This window comes from Xenopus tropicalis, chromosome 3 (genome assembly GCF_000004195.4).
Source record: "Xenopus tropicalis strain Nigerian chromosome 3, UCB_Xtro_10.0, whole genome shotgun sequence".
Classification (NCBI taxonomy): domain Eukaryota; kingdom Metazoa; phylum Chordata; class Amphibia; order Anura; family Pipidae; genus Xenopus; species Xenopus tropicalis.
The window spans coordinates 150,097,814-150,121,035 of NC_030679.2; the positions used below are offsets into that span (position 1 = coordinate 150,097,814).

The window sequence follows — 23,222 nt, forward strand, 5'->3', positions numbered from 1 at the left end:
GGATAAAAGCTCATAGGATGTCCACACTGCTAAGAACGTATTGACTTTATCTTGAGCTTTCTAATGGCATATTAGTTATAAGCCTTTAGTGGTCCTCTGCTGTAGCTGCAGCAGTTTTCCATTTTGTAGCAATTGTTATTCGTGCTATGGTCTGGATGTGAATAAACAGCTTTTGTGAGGAAGCTGATAGCTTTTTTTATTGGTTTCCCTATTAGAAAGGTCATTGGATCTTTGGGTATCTTTACAAAACATGATCATCTTTGTTCCATTATATGTATATATATTCTTATATTATAATATTTATGTAAAGAATTCTAGCTCTGCAATGTGCGTCCTTCTTTAACAAGTTTCCCAAGTAATATTGTGTTACAGGGTCATGTCCCACAACCATTTACTAACCATTTGTGCAGCTACTCTGATATGACAAATGCAAAACAATAGAAAACCTGCATCTACTGCGGTCACTTCAAATACTGAAACCTGTACAGCTTCTACTGTATGTCTCATTTCCACAGGTCCATATGTATCTTCAGTAGTTCTATCAACTAATGAGGACCATTGTGTGGGCACACCTCTCTGTGCAGTTTAATAAGGTCCAATGTAGGCCCTCACACAGTCTCTTGGATCTTGTGACACAAGGCTGGGCCAGACCCAGGCCAATCAGTAATAGCTGTCAAAGCATAGTTACATAGTAACATAGTTACATAGGGTTGAAAAAAGACCATTGTCCATCAAGTTCAACCCATCCGAGTAAACCCAGCACACAACCTATACTTACCAATCTATACACTCACATACATAGCATTACTGGTTGTATATATAGTCTAACTGTAGATATTAGTATCACAATAGCCTTGGATATTCTGCTTGTTCAAGAACTCATCCAGGCCCCTCTTATAGGCATTAACAGAGTCTGCCATTACCCCATCACTAGGAAGGGCATTCCCCAACCCCCTCACTGCCCTCACCGTGAGGAACCCCCTACGCTGCTTCCAATGGAAGCTCTGTTCCTCTAATCTAAAGGGGTGACCTCTGGTGCGTTGATTGTTTTTATGGGAAAAAAGAACATCCCCCATCTGCCTATAATCCCCTCTAATGTACTTGTACAGAGTAATCATGTCCCCTCGCAAGCGCCTCTTTTCCAGAGAAAACAACCCCAACAGTCTCACCTCATAGTTTAACCCTTCCATCCCCTTTACCAGTTTAGTTGCAGTCTCTGCACTTTCTCCAGCTCATTAATATCCTTCTTAAGGACTGGAGCCCAAAACTGCCCCCCATACTCACTGTTACTGACTCCCATACTCAAGGTGAGGCCTTACACCAGGGACCTATAAAGGGGCAAAATTATGTTTTCATCCCTTGAGTCAATGCCCTTTTTTATACAAGACAGCACTTTATTTGCTTTAGTAGCCACAGAATGACACTGCCTGGAATTAGACAACTTGTTATCTACAAAATCCCCCAGATCCTTCATCACTGAAGACCTGAAAAGCTTTTTCACCCAGAGTAGTAGGTTCCAAACCTGAAAATACTTTGTTCCTTCAAATTTCCATTGTGTGCCAGCTGTCTTGTGCCGGGACTCCCATAAGCTGGGCTGTATCACAGACATGACTTCGATGTTGGATTGGGCCAAACTCTTACATGGTGCAGTGTATTTTAACTTTGTCTCAGGCATTGTCTCTGGGCTGTGACAAGAAACATGTATCTGTCGTATGGACATATGACAAAGCTGCCTTGCTCTTACCAGGAGGTGAACAGGCGGAAAAGGTGACGGCAAAGTTGGCAATGGTGTAAGTAAACCTAATGCCTCTAAAGGCTACAAAAGGATAGTATGAGGTTGTGGGATAGTGGGGAGAGGATGCACTGAAGTTTCTGAGTGGCTGGTCCCCATTGCTCCGTATGTAAGCAAAGTTTTATTGTGGCTTGGGTGACATGCCGCCCCTAAATTTTTTGCCACCCTAGGCCCGGGGCTTTGTTCCGTCACAACAAATCCGGCTTTGGCTAATTTGCTTTGATTTACCAACAAAAAAGCTAGTTTGCATCTCCCTAGTTAATGGTGCACAAGCAATGGAGTGCCCTCATTCTCAGGCATCAGTAACACTGCACGTCCAGCTGAATCAAGACCCACAAGCAACTAACACTAACTGGGGGCTTGCCTGACGTTAAAAACAAAAAGGGTACAATAACCAGGTCTTGTAATTGGATAATTAATTTTGCATGTTAGTTGATAGTTTTACCTATCAATTCTCGAAGTTTTTAGCCTATGATTAAGTGCCCCAGTTTTAGGCATGAAACGCGTAAGGGTTTTTTTTGTGTTTGAAATGTTTTTTCTTTCAATAAAAATATGTTTTTACTGCACCACGTTATTTTGTGGTTCAGTCGGTGCCAGCTGTTTCCACCATGAAGTCGTTTTGTTAAGAACAGAAAGGTCAGCACTGGAGAGAGGCCGGAGGGCCAAGTAGGACAGTGGTCAGGGAAAAGCATAGTCAAACAAATCAGGGCAGGCAGCAGAGGTTCTTAGGCAAAGATTAAGCCACAAGTAAAAATAGGTAATCAGGAAAATAAACACACGACTCTAGGGTACAAAAAAACTTTATAACCAAACAGTTATAATAAAGTGCTTTGCTCCCTTTAAGACCAGGAGATGCACCTGGGTTGTCTTGTTGTGGGCATTTCCCTCAATTCTGATGCACCCTTGGAAAGCAGGCACCATCTGGGTTCCATTGGGGCAGAAGAACCTGGAGATGCAGCTGTGGTCTAGTAAGGCAGATCCTTATCTTGCACTTTACATTTTAATTTGGAACAGGATGTCATCTGTGTGTTGTCATGAAGCTCCTACTCTAGGTCTATAAATTGATCCATCAGCATCTAGGATCTTATGAATACATTTCTTTTTTATTCTCAGTATCAAAAGGTAAAACTACAGCAGTCTTCTTTGGGTTCAGGCCCAAACTCTCACACCACAGCCTCACAGACTAAACCAATATAGGAGGGATACACAATTCATGTGATTCAGACCCCTCAAACCACCACAGGTTACTTCATAGATATCTCAAGCAACATAAAGCCCCCCACCAAGGGCCACCATTATTTAAATTGAGACCCATCAGCTAGCGATCCAAATGGTGCCATCAAAAGACCTAAAACAGTGATCCCCAACCTTGTGAGGAACATGTTGCTCCCCAACCCCTTTAAAGTTTCTCCCAGTGGCCTCAAAGTAGGTCCACAATTTAGCTGAGCTGTTTAATATATGTAGTAGATATGGTTGAAATAAAGGCACACATCCATCAAGTTGGCCAACCTGCCTAACTACTAGTTGATTCAAAGAAAGATGAAAAATTCCATCCAAAGCCTCTTCAATTTGCCCTAGAGGGTAAAAAAAATCATTTCTGACTTACAAGGGGGCAAATTCTTCTTTATTTTAAGTTAGGTCCTTTTAATGATCCAATTCTAAGGCCCTCTCCACTGTCTTTAATTACATTTTCCAGATAGCCTCTCTGTTAGAACTTTTCACCCATTGCCACTAAATCAGTCTGTCTGTTAAGGATTTGAAAGCCAATATAAAGGAAGAAGTGATGATGGAAAATGAAGGAGCTGAAGCCTTATGGGTCCAGCAAATTAATGGTAAGGGTATGCTATAGACCCGCAAGTGTGTGAAGAGGCTCAGCTCTTTTACAAATAGAGAAGGCTGCTAGTTTGGGGTGAGTTATAATAATTTTAATTACCCTGATACTGACTGGGGCAATAGTACTGCCAGGGCAGTAACTGGGAACAAGTTTATAAACTTATTGCATGATAATTTTATGGTACAGGTTGTTGGGGAGCCAACCAGGAACCCTGCTATATTGGATCTAGTGATCTCTAATGGCCCAGAATGTATAGTAACTGTGAAAGTATTTGAACCCCTGGGTAAGTGACCATAATGACTGCTTTTTATGATGAGGTTAGTAAAAAGTCAGACAGTGGGGTCTGTTGGGCTTAAAAAAGATAGAAAACTGGCTACAGGATCGGGTACAGAGGGTGGTTGTTAATGGCACATTCTCTACTTGGAATAAGGTTCTCAGTGGGGTCCCTCAGGGTTCTGTACTGGGTCCACTTTTGTTTAACTTGTTCATAAATGACTTGGGGGAGGGTATTATGAGTAATGTATCAGTGTTTGCATTAGACACAAAACTCTGCAGCCCAGTCAATTCTATCCAGGATGTGACATCCCTGCAGCAGGATCTTGACCAACTGGTAATCTGGGCAGCTAAGTGGCAGATGAGATTTAATGTGGATAAATGTAAGGTCATGCACCTGGGATGTAACAATCTGCCCCCACTTATACCCTTAATGGGACTGCACTAGGCAAATCCATAATGGAGAAGGAGCTTGGAGTCCTTGTAGATAATAAACTTGGCTGTAGCAAGCAATGCCAGGCAGCAGCTGCAAGGGCAAACAGGGTTCTTCTAAATCGCAATATTTATATATTTGGAAAGGGATATTCACAGTGAGAGCTCTGAAGTTGTGAAATTCTCTCCATGAATCAGTGGTGCTGGCTGATACATTATAAAGGTACAAGAAAGGGTTGGATGGCTTCTTAGCAAGTGAGGGAATACAGGGTTATGGGAGATAGCTCTCAGTACAAGTGAGGGAATACAGGGTTATGGGAGATAGCTCTCAGTACAAGTGAGGGAATACAGGGTTATGGGGGATAGCTCTCAGTACAAGTGAGGGAATACAGGGGTAGGGGAGATAGCTCTCAGTACAAGTGAGGGAATACAGGGGTAGGGGGGATAGCTCTCAGTACAAGTGAGGGAATACAGGGGTAGGGGAGATAGCTCTCAGTACAAGTGAGGGAATACAGGGTTATGGGAGATAGCTCTCAGTACAAGTGAGGGAATACAGGGTTATGGGAGATAGCTCTCAGTACAAGTGAGGGAATACAGGGGTAGGGGGGATAGCTCTCAGTACAAGTGAGGGAATACAGGGGTAGGGGAGATAGCTCTCAGTACAAGTGAGGGAATACAGGGGTAGGGGGGATAGCTCTCAGTACAAGTGAGGGAATACAGGGGTAGGGGAGATAGCTCTCAGTACAAGTGAGGGAATACAGGGGTAGGGGGGATAGCTCTCAGTACAAGTGAGGGAATACAGGGGTAGGGGAGATAGCTCTCAGTACAAGTGAGGGAATACAGGGGTAGGGGGGATAGCTCTCAGTACAAGTGAGGGAATACAGGGGTAGGGGGGATAGCTCTCAGTACAAGTGAGGGAATACAGGGGTATGGGGGATAGCTCTCAGTACAAGTGAGGGAATACAGGGGTAGGGGGGATAGCTCTCAGTACAAGTGAGGGAATACAGGGGTAGGGGAGATAGCTCTCGGTACAAGTGAGGGAATACAGGGGTAGGGGGGATAGCTCTCAGTACAAGTGAGGGAATACAGGGGTAGGGGAGATAGCTCTCAGTACAAGTGAGGGAATACAGGGGTAGGGGGGATAGCTCTCAGTACAAGTGAGGGAATACAGGGGTAGGGGAGATAGCTCTCAGTACAAGTGAGGGAATACAGGGGTAGGGGGGATAGCTCTCAGTACAAGTGAGGGAATACAGGGGTATGGGAGATAGCTCTCAGTACAAGTTTCCCCAGGGACTGGTCCGATTGCCATCAGGACCAGGAAGGAATTTTTCCTCTTCCGTAGATGAGAGGCGTCAGATGGGGGGTTTTTTTGTTCTTTTTTTTTGGACATGGAGGGTTTGAATGTGATGGACATATGTCTTTTTTTCAGCCCATCTTACTATATTATTATGTAATAAACATTGTAAGGGTTCTTGACCGCAAATCCTAAAACAAGTAAAGCCATGGGAGCTCTCCTGCCGGGACAAAGACGTGCACGGGAACAAGGATGACACAAGCACAATGGAAGTTCAAACTTGTTCAATATAGGACATTATATCAAACCTTGCAAACATATCAACATTTAACCCTTTTACTGCCAGCCATTTTGGTCAAAGCGAAACTTGTATTGCCAGACAGTTTTTGAACATTTTACACTGTTTCACTTTAGGGGCCTTTCCTTGGGGGGACTTTTAGTTTACCGAGGAAAACAATATATAGTTTTTTTCAGAATAACCTAAGCTTTCAAAATATGGTAGAATTTTTGTGTAATTCCAATTCTGTAACAAGATATAGGCTTCTAAATGTCTAAAAATGCAAAAAAAATCAAATTTTCCATAATATAATCACACATACTAGAAACAAAAATTATTTTATGCACGAATATACAACTGATTTGGAAAGTCCCATGTCTCCTGAACGTGCCAATACCAAATATACAGTGGAGGAAATAATTATTTGACCCCTCACTGATTTTGTAAGTTTGTCCAATGACAAAGAAATGAAAAGTCTCAGAACAGTATCATTTCAATGGTAGGTTTAACAGTGGCAGATAGCACATCAAAAGGAAAATCGAAAAAATAACTTTAAATAAAAGATAGCAACTGATTTGCATTTCATTGAGTGAAATAAGTTTTTGAACCCCTACCAACCATTAAGAGTTCTGGCTCCCACAGAGTGGTTAGACACTTCTACTCAATTAGTCAACCTCATGAAGGACACCTGTCTTAACTAGTCACCTTTATAAAAGACACCTGCCCACAGAATCAATCAATCAAGCAGACTCCAAACTCTCCAACATGGGAAAGACCAAAGAGCTGTCCAAGGATGTCAGAGACAAAATTGTAGACCTGCACAAGGCTGGAATGGGCTACAAAACCATTAGCAAGAAGCTGGGAGAGAAGGTGACAACTGTTGGTGCGATTGTTCGAAAATGGAAGGAGCACAAAATGACCATCAATCGACCTCGCTCTGGGGCTCCACGCAAGATCTCACCTCGTGGGGTGTCAATGATTCTGAGAAAGGTGAAAAAGCATCCTAGAACTACACGGGAGGAGTTAGTTAATGACCTCAAATTAGCAGGGACCACAGTCACCAAGAAAACCATTGGAAACACATTACACCGCAATGGATTAAAATCCTGCAGGGCTCGCAAGGTCCCCCTGCTCAAGAAGGCACATGTGCAGGCCTGAAGTTTGCCAATGAACACCTGAATGATTCTGTGAGTGACTGGGAGAAGGTGCTGTGGTCTGATGAGACCAAAATAGAGCTTTTTGGCATTAACTCAACTCGCTGTGTTTGAAGGAAGAAAAATGCTGCCTATGACCCCCAAAACACCGTCCCCACCGTCAAGCATGGGGGTGGAAACATTTTGCTTTGGGGGTGTTTTTCTGCTAAGGGCACAGGACAACTTATTCGCATTAACGGGAAAATGGACAGAGCCATGTATCGTGAAATCCTGAACGACAACCTCCTTCCCTCTGCCAGGAAACTGAAAATGGGTCGTGGATGGGTGTTCCAGCACGACAATGGCCCAAAACATACAGCAAAGGCAACAAAGGAGTGGCTCAAGAAGAAGCACATTAAGGTCATGGAGTGGCCTAGTCAGTCTCCGGACCTTAATCCAATAGAAAACCTATGGAGGGAGCTCAAGCTCAGAGTTGCACAGAGACAGCCTCGAAACCTTAGGGATTTAGAGATGATCTGCAAAGAGGAGTGGGACCAACATTCCTCCTAAAATGTGCGCAAACTTGGTCATCAATTACAAGAAACATTTGACGTCTGTGCTTGCAAACAAGGGCTTTTCCACTAAGTATTAAGTCTTTTTTTGTTAGAGGGTTCAAAAACTTATTTCACTCAATGAAATGCAAATCAGTTGCTATCTTTTATTTAAAGTTATTTTTTCGATTTTCCTTTTGATGTGCTATCTGCCACTGTTAAAATAAACCTACCATTGAAATGATACTGTTCTGAGACTTTTCATTTCTTTGTCATTGGACAAACTTACAAAATCAGTGAGGGGTCAAATAATAATTTCCTCCACTGTATATAGTTTTATGGAGATTTCTCACTTGTATAGGTCAAAAACTCCCAGCAGTACATTACCAAATTCCCAAAGCACTGCTCCAAAAAAACTTTGGATTTCAATGCCAAAATTCCACTAACAGAAGGTTTATCCCAGAAAATTGTACATTTTTGGAAAGAACAGATTCTGGGGAATACAGAATAGGCACAACTGTCTGTCTACTCCAAACTATCAAGTCACAATGCTTTCCTAAAGTTATTGGTTTTTATCAAAATTTATGATTTTTTTTTAAAAATCGCTTCAAAGCTTCCAGTCTATAGTATCTTATCTCCTACAGGTCATAAAGTAACCAAATAAAACACCCTAAATATGAATGCCTGGGGTCCACTGAACAGTTTGATGCCCAATATGTATAGGTTTACCTAACTATGTGGCATGTAGGGGCCCCAATGTGAACATACCCCATATGAACTGTCATTTCTGTCATTTCAGCTCCTGCAAAATCAACACATTTACATCATTATATGTGGGATAAAGCTACAAAAAATTACGCTCACCCCAGAAAGCCATATATTTTTGGAAAGTACACATTCCCCCGAATCTAAAATGGGTACCCATGTCTTTCTACTCCTAAGTACCAAGCCGCACAGCTTTTCTAAAGTTAGCAATTTTGATGACATTTCCAAAAATCCCCTCAAAGCTTCCACTTTGCAGCATCTTATCTCCCACATAGTGTTAGGTACCAAGATAAAACACCCTATATTTGAACGCCAGAGGTCCACTGAACAGTTTTATGCCCAATATGTATAGATTTACCTAAGTATGTGGCATGTAGGGGCCCCAATGGGAACATACCCCCATATGATCTATCATTTCAGCTCCTGCAAAATCAACACATTTACATCCTTTATGTGGGATAATGCTACAAAAAAAGTACATTCACCCCAGAAAGCCATATATTTTTGGAAAGTACACATACCCCCGAATCTATAATGGGTAAATATTTCTTCTTGCTACAAAGTACCAAGCTGTAAAGCTTTCCTAAGTTTGCAGATTTATATGACATTTCGAAAATCGCATAAAAATGTTGCAATTTGCCGCATTTATCTCTCACAATTTCTTGATAAAGATCAGATCCAATATGCATAGATATACCAAAGTCTGCGGTGTGTACTGAACCCAAAATGAAAATAGCGCATAAGGATTTCTCGCCTGCCAGCTCAGCTTTTGCACACAGAGCCCCCTGTCAGTGTATTATGTGCCAAAACTTCCCCTAACTATACAGAAACCCCCACAAAACCATATATTTTTGGAAAGTACACATTCTGACAAATCCAACAAGTGTAAAGAGTCCTTTCTACACCAAAGTACCAAGCCGCAAAGCTTTCCTAAAGTTATCGGTTTTTATGACATTTCAGAAAATCGCCTAAAAATGTTGCAATTTGCCGCATTTATCTCACACAATTTCTTGCGTACAAAGGCAAGTCACCCCAAATAGGAACACCAGAGGTCTACTGAACAGTTTGATGCCCAATATGCATAGATATACCAAAGTCTGCGGTATGTACTGAACCCTAAATGAAAATAGCGCATAAGGATTTCTCGCCTGCCAGCTCAGCTTTTGCACACAGAGCCCCCTATCAGTGTATTATGTGCCAAAACTTCCCCTAACTATACAGAGACCCCCACAAAACCATATATTTTTGGAAAGTACACATTCTGACAAATCCAACAAGGGTAAAGAGTCCTTTCTACACCAAAGTACCAAGCCGCAAAGCTTTCCTAAAGTTATCGGTTTTTATGACATTTCAGAAAATCGCCTAAAAATGTTGCAATTTGCCGCATTTATCTCACACAATTTCTTGCGTACAAAGGCAAGTCACCCCAAATAGGAACACCAGAGGTCTACTGAACAGTTTGATGCCCAATATGCATAGATATACCAAAGTCTGCAGTATGTACTGAACCCAAAATGAAAATAGCGCATATGGATTTCTCGCCTGCCAACTCAGCTTTTGCACACAGAGCCCCCTGTCAGTGTATTATGTGCAGTAACCCCCCCTAACTATGCAGCGACCCCCAGAAAACCATATATTTTTGGAAAGTACACATTCTGATGAATTCAAAATAGGTAAAGTTATTTTTGTACACCAAAGTTACACCTGGCAAAGCTACGCTAAAAACAGATCAGAAACACATACTGTATACAGGGATAAAATGTGATAAAACCACAAAAATTGTGCAAATCAGTGAAACAACAAAATAAGTTACATGACAGTGTAATTAGTGGCCAGAATATCTGATCCAATAGTTACGCTGTCAAAATAAACAGTTTTTAGGTAAAAGAAAATAAAAACAAAGTGGTAAAATGAAAAAAATAAAACAAAAAAGCAAAACAAAAAAAAACCAAAGTGTTTGTGTATACATGTGTGTACATGTGTAAAAGTTGTGTGATAGTGTGTAAGTGTGTATAGGAGTGTAAATAAGTGTATAAAAGTGTGAAAAATGAAAAAAAAAAACAAAAAAAAAACAAAAAAAAAAATAAAAAAATGCTAAAATGTGTGCTCTAAGTGTGTGTAAATGTATGTAAGTGTGTATAAATGTATGTAAATGTGTGTCTAAGTGTGTAAAAGTGTGTAAATGCAAGAAAAAAAAAGTCCTTACCTGTCCTGAAGACCCGATCGCTCCTTCTTCATTTGGGCCGGCGCTGGGGGAGAGGGAGGAAGCAGGAAGCAGCAGACGCGATGCGATCGCGTCTGCTGCTTCCTGGAGGGTCCTGCGACCCGATCGATCGCAGGACCCTCATGACAGCCCCCCTGGCACATTGCCCAGGGGGGCTGTCATTGTTAGAAGCTCTCTGCAGCGGCAGCACATGCAGAGAGCAGCGCTTAAACGCCAACGACGTATGAGACACGTCGTTGGCGTTTAAGCCCTTTTACTGCCAGCACGTATGAGATACGTGCTTGGCAGTAAAAGAGTTAATTCATTCAAGCAAGTAGTAAGATATTATTTGTGTATTTAAATGATTATTGGGAAAATGGAAAGCACCACAAGCAAATGATTATTTTTTTATAATTTGCTTTTTATGGAAATAAAAAAAGATCACACATTAATGTAAAAAATATTGGAAAATAATACTGAGTGTTTGTTGGGATGGGGGTGCAAAAATATCTTTTTACCAATTATTCCATCTGCCTTAGGTGTCAATCTAAATAAATATCTTCTAAACATTGGAAGAAATTGCCGTTCATAATGAACTTCTGGTTGTGCCCCAGGGAGCTCCCTGTGAGTGTCTGTGTTATACACGGCCCAGGGGATAGTTACAGAATGGCTGTTATGTTCCTTTCCAAAGGTATAAAAACCCCATCTCTGTAATGCCAAATGGCTTCCCTTATCCATGCAGTATAGAGTTATGGCTGCTCTTTGTTCAATGGCACTGCTCACCCTACAGGATTCTTTTTGGGTGGGGGGCCCCTATATGTTTTTTATTAGAGAGTGTTGAAGTGGCTCCACACTCTGACTCAACTGTATATCTTATTTTATGCTTCTAGGCAATGCATAAGGTGAATCAGACATCAGGTATATCTTTCCTTCTCTTGGGATTTCAGAACTCTCAGATAATCAATGAGTTTCTCTTTGTTCCATTACTTGGTATTTATATTTTGACATTATTTGGAAATCTTCTTATAATTAAATTGGTAATAACAGTCTCAGCCCTGAGATCTCCCATGTACGCCCTTCTCTCCCAGCTGTCTCTGGCTGATGTTTTGCTCAGTACCAGTATTACTCCAAATTTCTTGTGGTTATTACTGAATGGAGGGGGCACAATATCTGCTACTGGTTGTATCACACAGCTTTATGTCTATGCTGTTTCAGGAGCTTCAGAATTTTATCTCCTCACAGCCATGGCCTATGACCGATATCTGGCCATCTGCTCCCCACTTCATTATGTCTCCATTATGGGTTTCAGGCTTTGCCTCTATATGAGTCTTTGTTCTTGGGGCTTAGCCCTTATATTGAGTGTGTCTATAAATCTTCTGATAATTAATTTTCAGTTCTGTGGCCCATTTGTTATACATCACTATTTTTGTGATTTTTCACCTCTTCTTGAACTTTTATGTACAGGTAATGAAGGTATGAAACACAAATTATTTTGCTCATACCTTTTACAATTTTCCCTTTCTGCTTCATCATTTACACTTATGTTTCCATTGGCCTTGCCATTCTCAGGATCTCCTCTACTGAAGGAAGACACAAAGCCTTCTCCACTTGCAGCTCCCATTTAATAGTTGTGTGCATGTACTTTGGGACTCTGATAACAGTTTATATGGTACCATCCAAGGGTTATTTCAATATCAATAAAATGCTGTCCCTTCTATACACAGTTGGAACCCCATTTTTCAACCCAGTTGTATACAGCCTGAGAAACAAAGACATTAAGGTTGTTCTGCTAAAACACATGTGAAACTGAATCTTGTTGGGAGACCTTGATATACACTGAAATGTGTTGAAATGTGTAATTCCCTTATAATAAGTTAGTACCACTTGTTTATGCACAGACAAGACATTTAGTTTGGGGACAAACTCTGTTACTTAGGTTTCTTTATCATGAGTATTATTGTTCATCACATATGAACTTGCTTCTTGCCTTTCATCCAGTAGGCTTCTTCTACACATGGACCTTTACGTCTTGGGAAATAAGGGCAGTTGCTGAAGAAATAATACATTTCTCCTTCTTTCCTTACTGAGCCGGCAGTGATACAGTGCCCAACCCATATGATCCTAGCTTTATCTACTAAAATTTATGTTCTCAGGTTTATAGGTATTGAAAAAAACTCTTGAATTTCCCCCTAGCCTGGGTGTGGTGGTACAGTAGTCCCAGGGTATTGCTAAGGGGTCTATAGCCACTACTGACTAGCACAACGTGAACTGCATACCAGTGCCATTATTAACCCCATGTGCATTGGCTAACCAGAAGTGATTCCCTTCCACAAATGTTAGCCAAAACAAAACATGGGTTCTATTGATGAAATTATTAAACAAGAAGTTTTTTGGATATTTGCTTTTCATACTAGGTTACAAAGCGGAATGAATTCTGATTTTGACATGTCTTGTTATTATCACTAAATTTTCATTCCTCCATATTGATATCAATTCAACGATATAAATATATATAAAACTCTCTCTTCCGGGTGCATCCATTTGCTTTTTTTTTTGAGATTATACATTTTTCCATATTCATCTAAATTCATGTATTTTCATACAATTTTTTCTCTATATTCATCTACATGCATTTTCTTCATGCCCTTCTTCTTACATAGGTGCTGTTCCTTTACATTTCTTAAGGATGTATAGTCCCCTCCTCTACTTTTCTTCTATTGGTCCTTGGCCTTTTAAATAGTAATGTGGTTGTATGTGCCATTGAGCCCTATGGGAGACTTTCCTTGGGTTGGAGCTGCAGAGTGCCATTGAGCCCTATGGGAGACTTTCCTTGGGCCGGGTTGGAGCTGCAGAGTGCCATTGAGCCCTATGGGAGACTTTCCTTGGGCCGGGTTGGAGCTGCAGAGTGCCATTGAGCCCTATGGGATATTTTCCTTGGGCCGGGTTGGAGCTGCAGAGTGCCATTGAGCCCTATGGGAGACTTTCCTTGGGCCGGGTTGGAGCTGCAGAGTGCCATTGAGCCCTATGGGAGACTTTCCTTGGGCCGGGTTGGAGCTGCAGAGTGCCATTGAGCCCTATGGGAGACTTTCCTTGGGCCGGGTTGGAGCTGCAGAGTGCCATTGAGCCCTATGGGAGACTTTCCTTGGGCCGGGTTGGAGCTGCAGAGTGCCATTGAGCCCTATGGGAGACTTTCCTTGGGCCGGGTTGGAGCTGCAGAGTGCCATTGAGCCCTATGGGAGACTTTCCTTGGGCCGGGTTGGAGCTGCAGAGTGCCATTGAGCCCTATGGGAGACTTTCCTTGGGGCAGATTTGCTCATCACTAGTGTCGAGTTCATGTATGTGGAGAATGCCATTATGAGCAGTAATCAGCATGGCTTTATGAAGGACAGGTCATGTCAGACCAATTTAATTGCTTTTTATGATGAGGTAAGTAAGAAGCTGGACAGTGGGGATGCAGTAGATATAATCTATTTAGATTTTGCCAAAGCATTTGATACCGTTCCACACAAACGACTGCTTTCTAAGCTAAGGTCTATTGGTCTTAGTGAAGCCGTTTGCACATGGATAGAAAACTGGCTACAGGATCGGGTACAGAGGGTGATTGTTAATGGTACATTCTCTACTTGGAATAAGGTCCTCAGTGGGGTCCCTCAGGGTTCTGTACTGGGTCCACTTTTGTTTAATTTGTTCATAAATGACTTAGGGGAGGGTATTATGAGTAATGTATCAGTGTTTGCAGATGACACAAAACTCTGCAGACCAGTCAATTCTATCCAGGATGTGACATCCCTGCAGCAGGATCTTGACCAACTGGCAATCTGGGCAGCTAAGTGGCAGATGAGATTTAATGTGGATAAATGTAAGGTCATGCACCTGGGATGTAAAAATATGCAAGCCCCGTATACCCTTAATGGGACTGCACTAGGCAAATCCATAATGGAGAAGGACCTTGGAGTCCTTGTAGATAATAAACTTGGCTGTAGCAAGCAATGCCAGGCAGCAGCTGCAAGGGCAAACAGGGTATTGAGCTGTATTAAAAGGGGTATAGATTCACGGGAGGAGGGAGTTATTCTTCCCCTTTACAGAGCGCTGGTAAGGCCCCATCTAGAATATGCTGTTCAGTTTTGGTCTCCAGTGCTCAAACGGGACATTACTGAGTTAGAGAGGGTCCAGAGAAGGGCAACTAAGCTGGTAAAGGGTATGGAAAGTCTCAGTTATGGGGAAAGGCTGGCCCAGTTGGATCTGTTTACACTGGAGAAGAGGCGCTTAAGAAGTGACATGATAACTATGTATAAATATATAAAGGGATCATATAATAACCTTTCTAATGTTTTATTTACCAGTAGGTCCTTCCAACGGACACGAGGGCACCCACTCCGTTTAGAAGAAGGGAGGTTCCATTTAAACATTCGGAAAGGATTTTTTACAGTGAGAGCTGTGAAGTTGTGGAATTCCCTCCCCGAATCAGTCGTGCTGGCTGATACATTATATAGCTTTATATAGGGGCTGGATGGATTCTTAGCAAGTGAGGGAATACAGGGGTAGGGGGGATAGCTCTCAGTACAAGTGAGGGAATACAGGGGTAGGGGAGATAGCTCTCAGTACAAGTGAGGGAATACAGGGTTATGGGAGATAGCTCTCAGTACAAGTGAGGGAATACAGGGGTAGGGGAGATAGCTCTCAGTACAAGTGAGGGAATACAGGGGTAGGGGAGATAGCTCTCAGTACAAGTGAGGGAATACAGGGGTATGGGAGATAGCTCTCAGTACAAGTGAGGGAATACAGGGGTATGGGAGATAGCTCTCAGTACAAGTGAGGGAATACAGGGGTATGGGAGATAGCTCTCAGTACAAGTGAGGGAATACAGGGGTATGGGAGATAGCTCTCAGTACAAGTGAGGGAATACAGGGGTAGGAGGGATAGCTCTCAGTACAAGTGAGGGAATACAGGGGTAGGGGGGATAGCTCTCAGTACAAGTGAGGGAATACAGGGGTAGGGGGGATAGCTCTCAGTACAAGTGAGGGAATACAGGGGTATGGGGGATAGCTCTCAGTACAAGTGAGGGAATACAGGGGTATGGGAGATAGCTCTCAGTACAAGTGAGGGAATACAGGGGTAGGGGGGATAGCTCTCAGTACAAGTGAGGGAATACAGGGGTAGGGGAGATAGCTCTCAGTACAAGTGAGGGAATACAGGGGTAGGGGGATAGCTCTCAGTACAAGTGAGGGAATACAGGGGTAGGGGAGATAGCTCTCAGTACAAGTGAGGGAATACAGGGGTAGGGGGGATAGCTCTCAGTACAAGTGAGGGAATACAGGGGTATGGGAGATAGCTCTCAGTACAAGTGAGGGAATACAGGGGTAGGGGAGATAGCTCTCAGTACAAGTGAGGGAATACAGGGTTATGGGAGATAGCTCTCAGTACAAGTGAGGGAATACAGGGGTAGGGGAGATAGCTCTCAGTACAAGTGAGGGAATACAGGGGTAGGGGAGATAGCTCTCAGTACAAGTGAGGGAATACAGGGGTATGGGAGATAGCTCTCAGTACAAGTGAGGGAATACAGGGGTATGGGAGATAGCTCTCAGTACAAGTGAGGGAATACAGGGGTAGGGGAGATAGCTCTCGGTACAAGTGAGGGAATACAGGGGTAGGGGAGATAGCTCTCGGTACAAGTGAGGGAATACAGGGGTATGGGGAGATAGCTCTCAGTACAAGTGAGGGAATACAGGGGTAGGGGGGATAGCTCTCAGTACAAGTGAGGGAATACAGGGGTAGGGGGGATAGCTCTCAGTACAAGTGAGGGAATACAGGGTTATGGGAGATAGCTCTCAGTACAAGTGAGGGAATACAGGGGTAGGGGGGATAGCTCTCAGTACAAGTGAGGGAATACAGGGGTAGGGGGGATAGCTCTCAGTACAAGTGAGGGAATACAGGGGTAGGGGGGATAGCTCTCAGTACAAGTGAGGGAATACAGGGGTAGGGGAGATAGCTCTCAGTACAAGTGAGGGAATACAGGGGTAGGGGGGATAGCTCTCAGTACAAGTGAGGGAATACAGGGGTAGGGGAGATAGCTCTCAGTACAAGTGAGGGAATACAGGGGTAGGGGGGATAGCTCTCAGTACAAGTGAGGGAATACAGGGGTAGGGGGGATAGCTCTCAGTACAAGTGAGGGAATACAGGGGTATGGGAGATAGCTCTCAGTACAAGTGAGGGAATACAGGGGTAGGGGGGATAGCTCTCAGTACAAGTGAGGGAATACAGGGGTAGGGGAGATAGCTCTCAGTACAAGTGAGGGAATACAGGGGTAGGGGGGATAGCTCTCAGTACAAGTGAGGGAATACAGGGGTAGGGGAGATAGCTCTCAGTACAAGTGAGGGAATACAGGGTTATGGGGGATAGCTCTCAGTACAAGTGAGGGAATACAGGGGTAGGGGGGATATCTCTCAGTACAAGTGAGGGAATACAGGGGTAGGGGAGATAGCTCTCAGTACAAGTGAGGGAATACAGGGGTAGGGGAGATAGCTCTCAGTACAAGTGAGGGAATACAGGGGTAGGGGAGATAGCTCTCAGTACAAGTGAGGGAATACAGGGGTAGGGGGGATAGCTCTCAGTACAAGTGAGGGAATACAGGGGTATGGGAGATAGCTCTCAGTACAAGTGAGGGAATACAGGGGTAGGGGAGATAGCTCTCAGTACAAGTGAGGGAATACAGGGGTAGGGGAGATAGCTCTCAGTACAAGTGAGGGAATACAGGGGTAGGGGGGATAGCTCTCAGTACAAGTGAGGGAATACAGGGGTAGGGGGGATAGCTCTCAGTACAAGTGAGGGAATACAGGGGTATGGGAGATAGCTCTCAGTACAAGTGAGGGAATACAGGGGTATGGGAGATAGCTCTCAGTACAAGTGAGGGAATACAGGGGTATGGGAGATAGCTCTCAGTACAAGTGAGGGAATACAGGGGTAGGGGAGATAGCTCTCAGTACAAGTGAGGGAATACAGGGGTAGGGGGGATAGCTCTCAGTACAAGTGAGGGAATACAGGGGTATGGGAGATAGCTCTCAGTACAAGTGAGGGAATACAGGGGTATGGGAGATAGCTCTCAGTACAAGTGAGGGAATACAGGGGTAGGGGAGATAGCTCTCAGTACAAGTGAGGGAATACAGGGGTAGGGGGGATAGCTCTCAGTACAAGTGAGGGAATACAGTACAAGTGAGGGAATACAGGGGTAGGGGGGATAGCTCTCAGTACAAGTGAGGGAATACAGGGGTATGGGAGATAGCTCTCAGTACAAGTGAGGGAATACAGGGTAGGGGGGATAGCTCTCAGTACAAGTGAGGGAATACAGGGGTAGGGGAGATAGCTCTCAGTACAAGTGAGGGAATACAGGGGTAGGGGGGATAGCTCTCAGTACAAGTGAGGGAATACAGGGGTAGGGGAGATAGCTCTCAGTACAAGTGAGGGAATACAGGGTTATGGGGGATAGCTCTCAGTACAAGTGAGGGAATACAGGGGTAGGGGGGATAGCTCTCAGTACAAGTGAGGGAATACAGGGGTAGGGGAGATAGCTCTCAGTACAAGTGAGGGAATACAGGGGTAGGGGAGATAGCTCTCAGTACAAGTGAGGGAATACAGGGGTAGGGGAGATAGCTCTCAGTACAAGTGAGGGAATACAGGGGTAGGGGGGATAGCTCTCAGTACAAGTGAGGGAATACAGGGGTATGGGAGATAGCTCTCAGTACAAGTGAGGGAATACAGGGGTAGGGGAGATAGCTCTCAGTACAAGTGAGGGAATACAGGGGTATGGGAGATAGCTCTCAGTACAAGTGAGGGAATACAGGGGTAGGGGGGATAGCTCTCAGTACAAGTGAGGGAATACAGGGGCAGGGGAGATAGCTCTCAGTACAAGTGAGGGAATACAGGGGTAGGGGAGATAGCTCTTAGTACTAGTTGATCAAGGGACTGGTCCGATTGCCATCTTGGAGTCAGGAAGGAATTTTTTCCCCTCTGCGGCAAATTAGAGAGGCTTTAGATGGGGTTTTTTGCCTTCCTCTGGATCAACTAGTAGTTAGGCAGGTTATATATAGGCATTATGGTTGAACTTGATGGATGTATGTCTTTTTTCAACCCAACTTACTATGTTACTATGTTACTATGTAGAAGTCAATGGGATCTGTCCTAGGCAAACTGCAATGTTCTTTCTTTGCATCCTGGTTTGAGAAATGTTCCTGCTGTTTTTTTTTTCATCGATGATTTTTTTGTAGTTTATGAGGATTCTTTTTGTGTTGTTTTTTTTTCATTCGTGCTTTTTTAAGTTCCCACAATCCACGAATAACTGTGTGGCCTCTAGATTTCTAATCCCTAAATTCAGCGTTTAGGACTGACAGATAGAAGCCAGCTTTGTCCTTACAAGTTGCCATAGGGCAGGCACCGGGGACCCGACAAGGCTGCCCCTGTTCACCATATCGAACCTTTGACCCAAGCAATATGGGAAAACTTTACCAATCAAGGATTCCTAGTGGGTCCTATCCATGAGAAAATACAGCTATACACTAATGACACTTGGGCAACAGAGGCAGGTTGCTACAACATCTGATTGTGATCACAAAGCAACTGGGGGAAGTATCAGGATTAAAAGTCAGTCTGACAAAACCATTGTTGATCCCAACTGACCTTGGAGGAAACACTGTCTGATTGTCCCTTAGACGTGGCATCGCTTCAAACAGTCCGTTGCGAGCGGCCCAAGTGCCCAACAAACGACTGCTTTCTAAATTAAGGTCTGTTGGGCTTAAAAACGATAGGAAGCTAACTACAGAATTGGGTACAGAGGGTGAGTGTCACTGGTACATTGTCTACTTGGAGTAAGGGTCTTAGTGAGGAACCTCGGGCTTCTGTATTGGGTCCATTGTTCATAAATGACTTAGGGGAGGTTATTATAAGTAATGTATCGGTGTTTGCAAATGACACAAAACTCTGCAGACCAGTCAGTTCTATCCAGGATGGGGAACCTTGCAGCAGGATCTTGGCCAACTGGCAATTTGGGCAGCTAAGTGGCAGATGGGATTTAATGTGGATAAATGTAAGGTCATGCACCTGGGATGTAACAATATGCAAGCCCCGTATACCCTTAATGGGACTGCACTAGGCAAATCCCTAATGGAGAAGGAGCTTGGAGTCCTTGTAGATAATAAACTTGGCTGTAGCAAGCAATGCCAGGCAGCAGCTGCAAGGGCAAACAAGGTTTTGAGCTGTATTAAATGGGGTATAGATTCACGGGAGGAGGGGGTTATTCTTCCCCTTTACAGAGCGCTGGTAAGGCCCCATCTAGAATATACCATGTCGTTTTGGTGCTCAAACATTAATATTAATGTATTAAATAGGGTACAGAGAAGGGCAATTAAACTGGTAAAGGGCTGAAAAAGTCTCAGTTGTAAGGAAACAAATACAGAAAGAAGAGCACCGCACCGCTATCAAACATATTTTCAGATACTGTGTGTATTGGTACAGACAAACCATTGTTACCACAAAGACTCCATAACTCTGCACAAGCATCATACAAAAAGGCAGTGAGAGCGGTGAAGTTGTGACATTCTCTCCTTGAATCAGTGGTACTTTTTTTTTTTTTAGCTTTTTATAAAATGTACAGAATAAAAAAAGATCATGCATTACATGTGGGTACTTGGAAAATAATACTGAGTGTGTTTGTTGGGATGGGGGTGCAAAAATATATTTTTACAAACGATTCCTTCCATTTGCCTTAGGAGTCTATATAAATGTCTTCTAAACATTGAGAGAAATAGTTATTAGTAACAAGCTTCTGGTTGTGCCCCAGGGAGCTCCCTGTGAGTGTCTGTGTTATACACGGCCCAGGGGATAGTTACAGAATGGCTGTTATGTTCCTTTCCAAAGGTATAAAAACCCCATCTCTGTAATGCCAAATGGCTTCCCTTATCCATGCAGTATAGAGTTATGGCTGCTCTTTGCTCAATGGCACTGCTCACCCTACAGGATTCTTTTTGTGTGGAGGACTTCTATAAGTTTGCTATTAGAGAGTGTGGAAGTGGGTCCACACTCTCTGACTTAACTCTATATCTTATTTTATAGTTCCAGGCAATGCATAAGGTGAATCAGACATCAGGTATATCTTTCCTTCTCTTGGGATTTCAGAACTCTCAGATAATCAATGAGTTTCTCTTTGTTCCGTTTCTCTGGATTTATATTTTGACATTATTTGGGAATCTTCTTATAATTATATTGGTAATAACAGTCTCGGCCCTGAGATCTCCCATGTACGCCCTTCTCTCCCAGCTGTCTCTGGCTGATGTTTTGCTCAGTACCAGTATTACTCCAAATTTCTTGCGGTTATTACTGAATGGAGGGGGCACAATATCTGCTACTGGTTGTATCACACAGCTTTATGTCTATGGTGTTTCAGGAGCTTCAGAATTTTATCTCCTCACAGCCATGGCCTATGACCGATATCTGGCCATCTGCTCCCCACTTCATTATGCCTCCATTATGGGTTTCAGGCTTTGCCTCTATATGAGTCTTTGTTCTTGGGGCTTAGCCATTATATTGAGTATGACTATAACTCTTCTGATATCTAATTTTCAGTTCTGTGGCCCATTTGTTATAGATCATTATTTTTGTGATTTTTCACCTCTTTTTGAACTTTTATGTACAGGTAATGAAGGTATGAAACTAACACAAATTATTTTGCTCATACCTTTTACAATTTTCCCATTTTGCTTCATCATTTACACTTACGTTGCCATTGGCCTTGCCATTCTCAGGATCTCCTCTACTGAAGGAAGACACAAAGCCTTCTCCACTTGCAGCTCCCATTTAATAGTTGTGTGCATGTACTATGGGACTCTGATAATAGTTTATATGGTACCATCCAAGGGGCATCATTTTAATATCAATAAAATACTGTCCCTTCTATACACAGTTGGAACCCCATTTTTCAACCCAGTTGTATACAGCCTGAGAAACAAAGACATTAAGGTTGTTCTACTCAAACACATGTGAAACTGAAAAGAGACCTTGATATACACTGAAATGTGTTTGTTGAAATGTGTAATTCCCTTATAATAAGTTATTACCACTTGTTTATGCACATACAAGACATTTAGTTTGGGGACAAACTTTGTTACTTAGGTTTCTTTATCATGGGTATTATTGTTCGTCACATATGAACTTGCTTCTTGTCTTTCATCCAGTAGGCTTCTTCTACACATGGACCTTTATGTCTTGGGAAGTAAGGGCAGTTGGTGAAGAAATACATTTCTCCTTCTACAGCAGATACTGCGCCAAACCTGTATGATTGTAGCTTTAGATCTACTAAACTTTATGTTTTCAGGTTTATAGGTATTGAAAACAAAAAATATAGAAGAAACATTTCTGGTTTTGGGTTTTTAAAGTATTAAGATAATACCCATGATAATGTTTGTGCCATTATATTTTTTCACATTATGATACCTAAGTAAAACTGTCACGGTCGGCACCCTAAACCAGAACAGATGCCAAGTTCCCTTGTCTGGGCTCGGCTTCACCAGTGTTGTGACCGCCTTTGGCTTCGGGAGGAGCCCTCAGCTACTCAGATGCCACCTGGACTTAACGAGGGGAACGAGGCAGGAGTTCTGGCAAGCAAAGGGGCACGACTGTAGATAAAGTCAGTTAGGCCGAAGATCACGGTACAAATAGGGTTAAACAAGGTCGTCGTCAGGCAGGCTAGGTCGGGGCGGGCAGCAATCAAGGATAGTCAGACAGGCAAGGGTCAAACCGGAATAATCAATACAGCAGGATGAGACGAAATCGTAGTCGAAGTACAAGCCGAGGTCAGATATGGATAATCAGAATAGTCAGGAGCAAGCCGGGTCAAAAACACAGGAAGGCAACAAGCAGGATACAGGAACAAAATACACAAGGCTCAGAAAGGCACCAGGAATGAAATCCTATCACGGGCAATCAATCTAATACAAATGGCCCTTTAAATATTTTGAATTTCGCGCCTTTGCGCGCTGACGTCATGACATCAGCGCGCATGCGCCTTTAAGACGCGAAAGAGCCGGCACAGGGGACGCCCGCCGCGCCGGTAAGGCATTTTTCTTTACATTACCCCCCTCTCTAGGGGGGGCCACTGGACCCCCAGGCTTCTCAGGAAACCTTAAATGGAATTGTTTCCTGAGGCGATCAGCCTTGATGTCATCAACTGAGACCCAAGAGTTCTCCTCAGGACCGAAGCCTCTCCACCTAGTAAGATATTGAAGTTTACCTCTCACACGGCGGGAGTCGAGGAACTCTTGGATCTCATACTCAGGCTGACCTTCAATCAACACCGGGGGAGGAACAGACTGATGGCGAGTGTTAGCAGCAGGTTTAAGGAGAGAAACATGAAAAGTATTAGAAATTCTGAAATTAGGAGGTAACTGAAGACGGACAGAAGATGGGTTAATTATTGCAATGATGGGATATGGACCAATAAACCTGGGACCCAGTTTGGGAGAGGGAATCTTTAACTTAATATTCCTGGTTGATAACCACACTAAATCCCCCACCTTGTACTGGGGAGCCTCCCTACGGGATTTGTCAGCAGCTTTTTTCTGGGCTAGGGAAGCTGCCGATAGTGAATCATGAACTAGCGACCAGACTTCAGAAAATCTTAAGAC

General features: G+C 43.3%; 1 protein-coding gene across 1 annotated transcript in view; it reads left to right on the forward strand.

The window, feature by feature from the left end:
• The window catches only part of LOC116409629 (olfactory receptor 10A7-like), a gene marked incomplete at its 3' end in the record, with an annotated part of 44,043 nt that extends 22,617 nt beyond the window's left edge, over nt 1–21,426 (forward strand). Inside the window, exon 3 of the mRNA XM_031898358.1 lies at nt 20,860–21,426. Coding sequence (XP_031754218.1) covers nt 20,860–21,426 — 567 coding nt within the window. The remainder of the gene's footprint in view (nt 1–20,859) is intronic.
• Between the last annotated feature and the right edge of the window lie 1,796 nt (nt 21,427–23,222).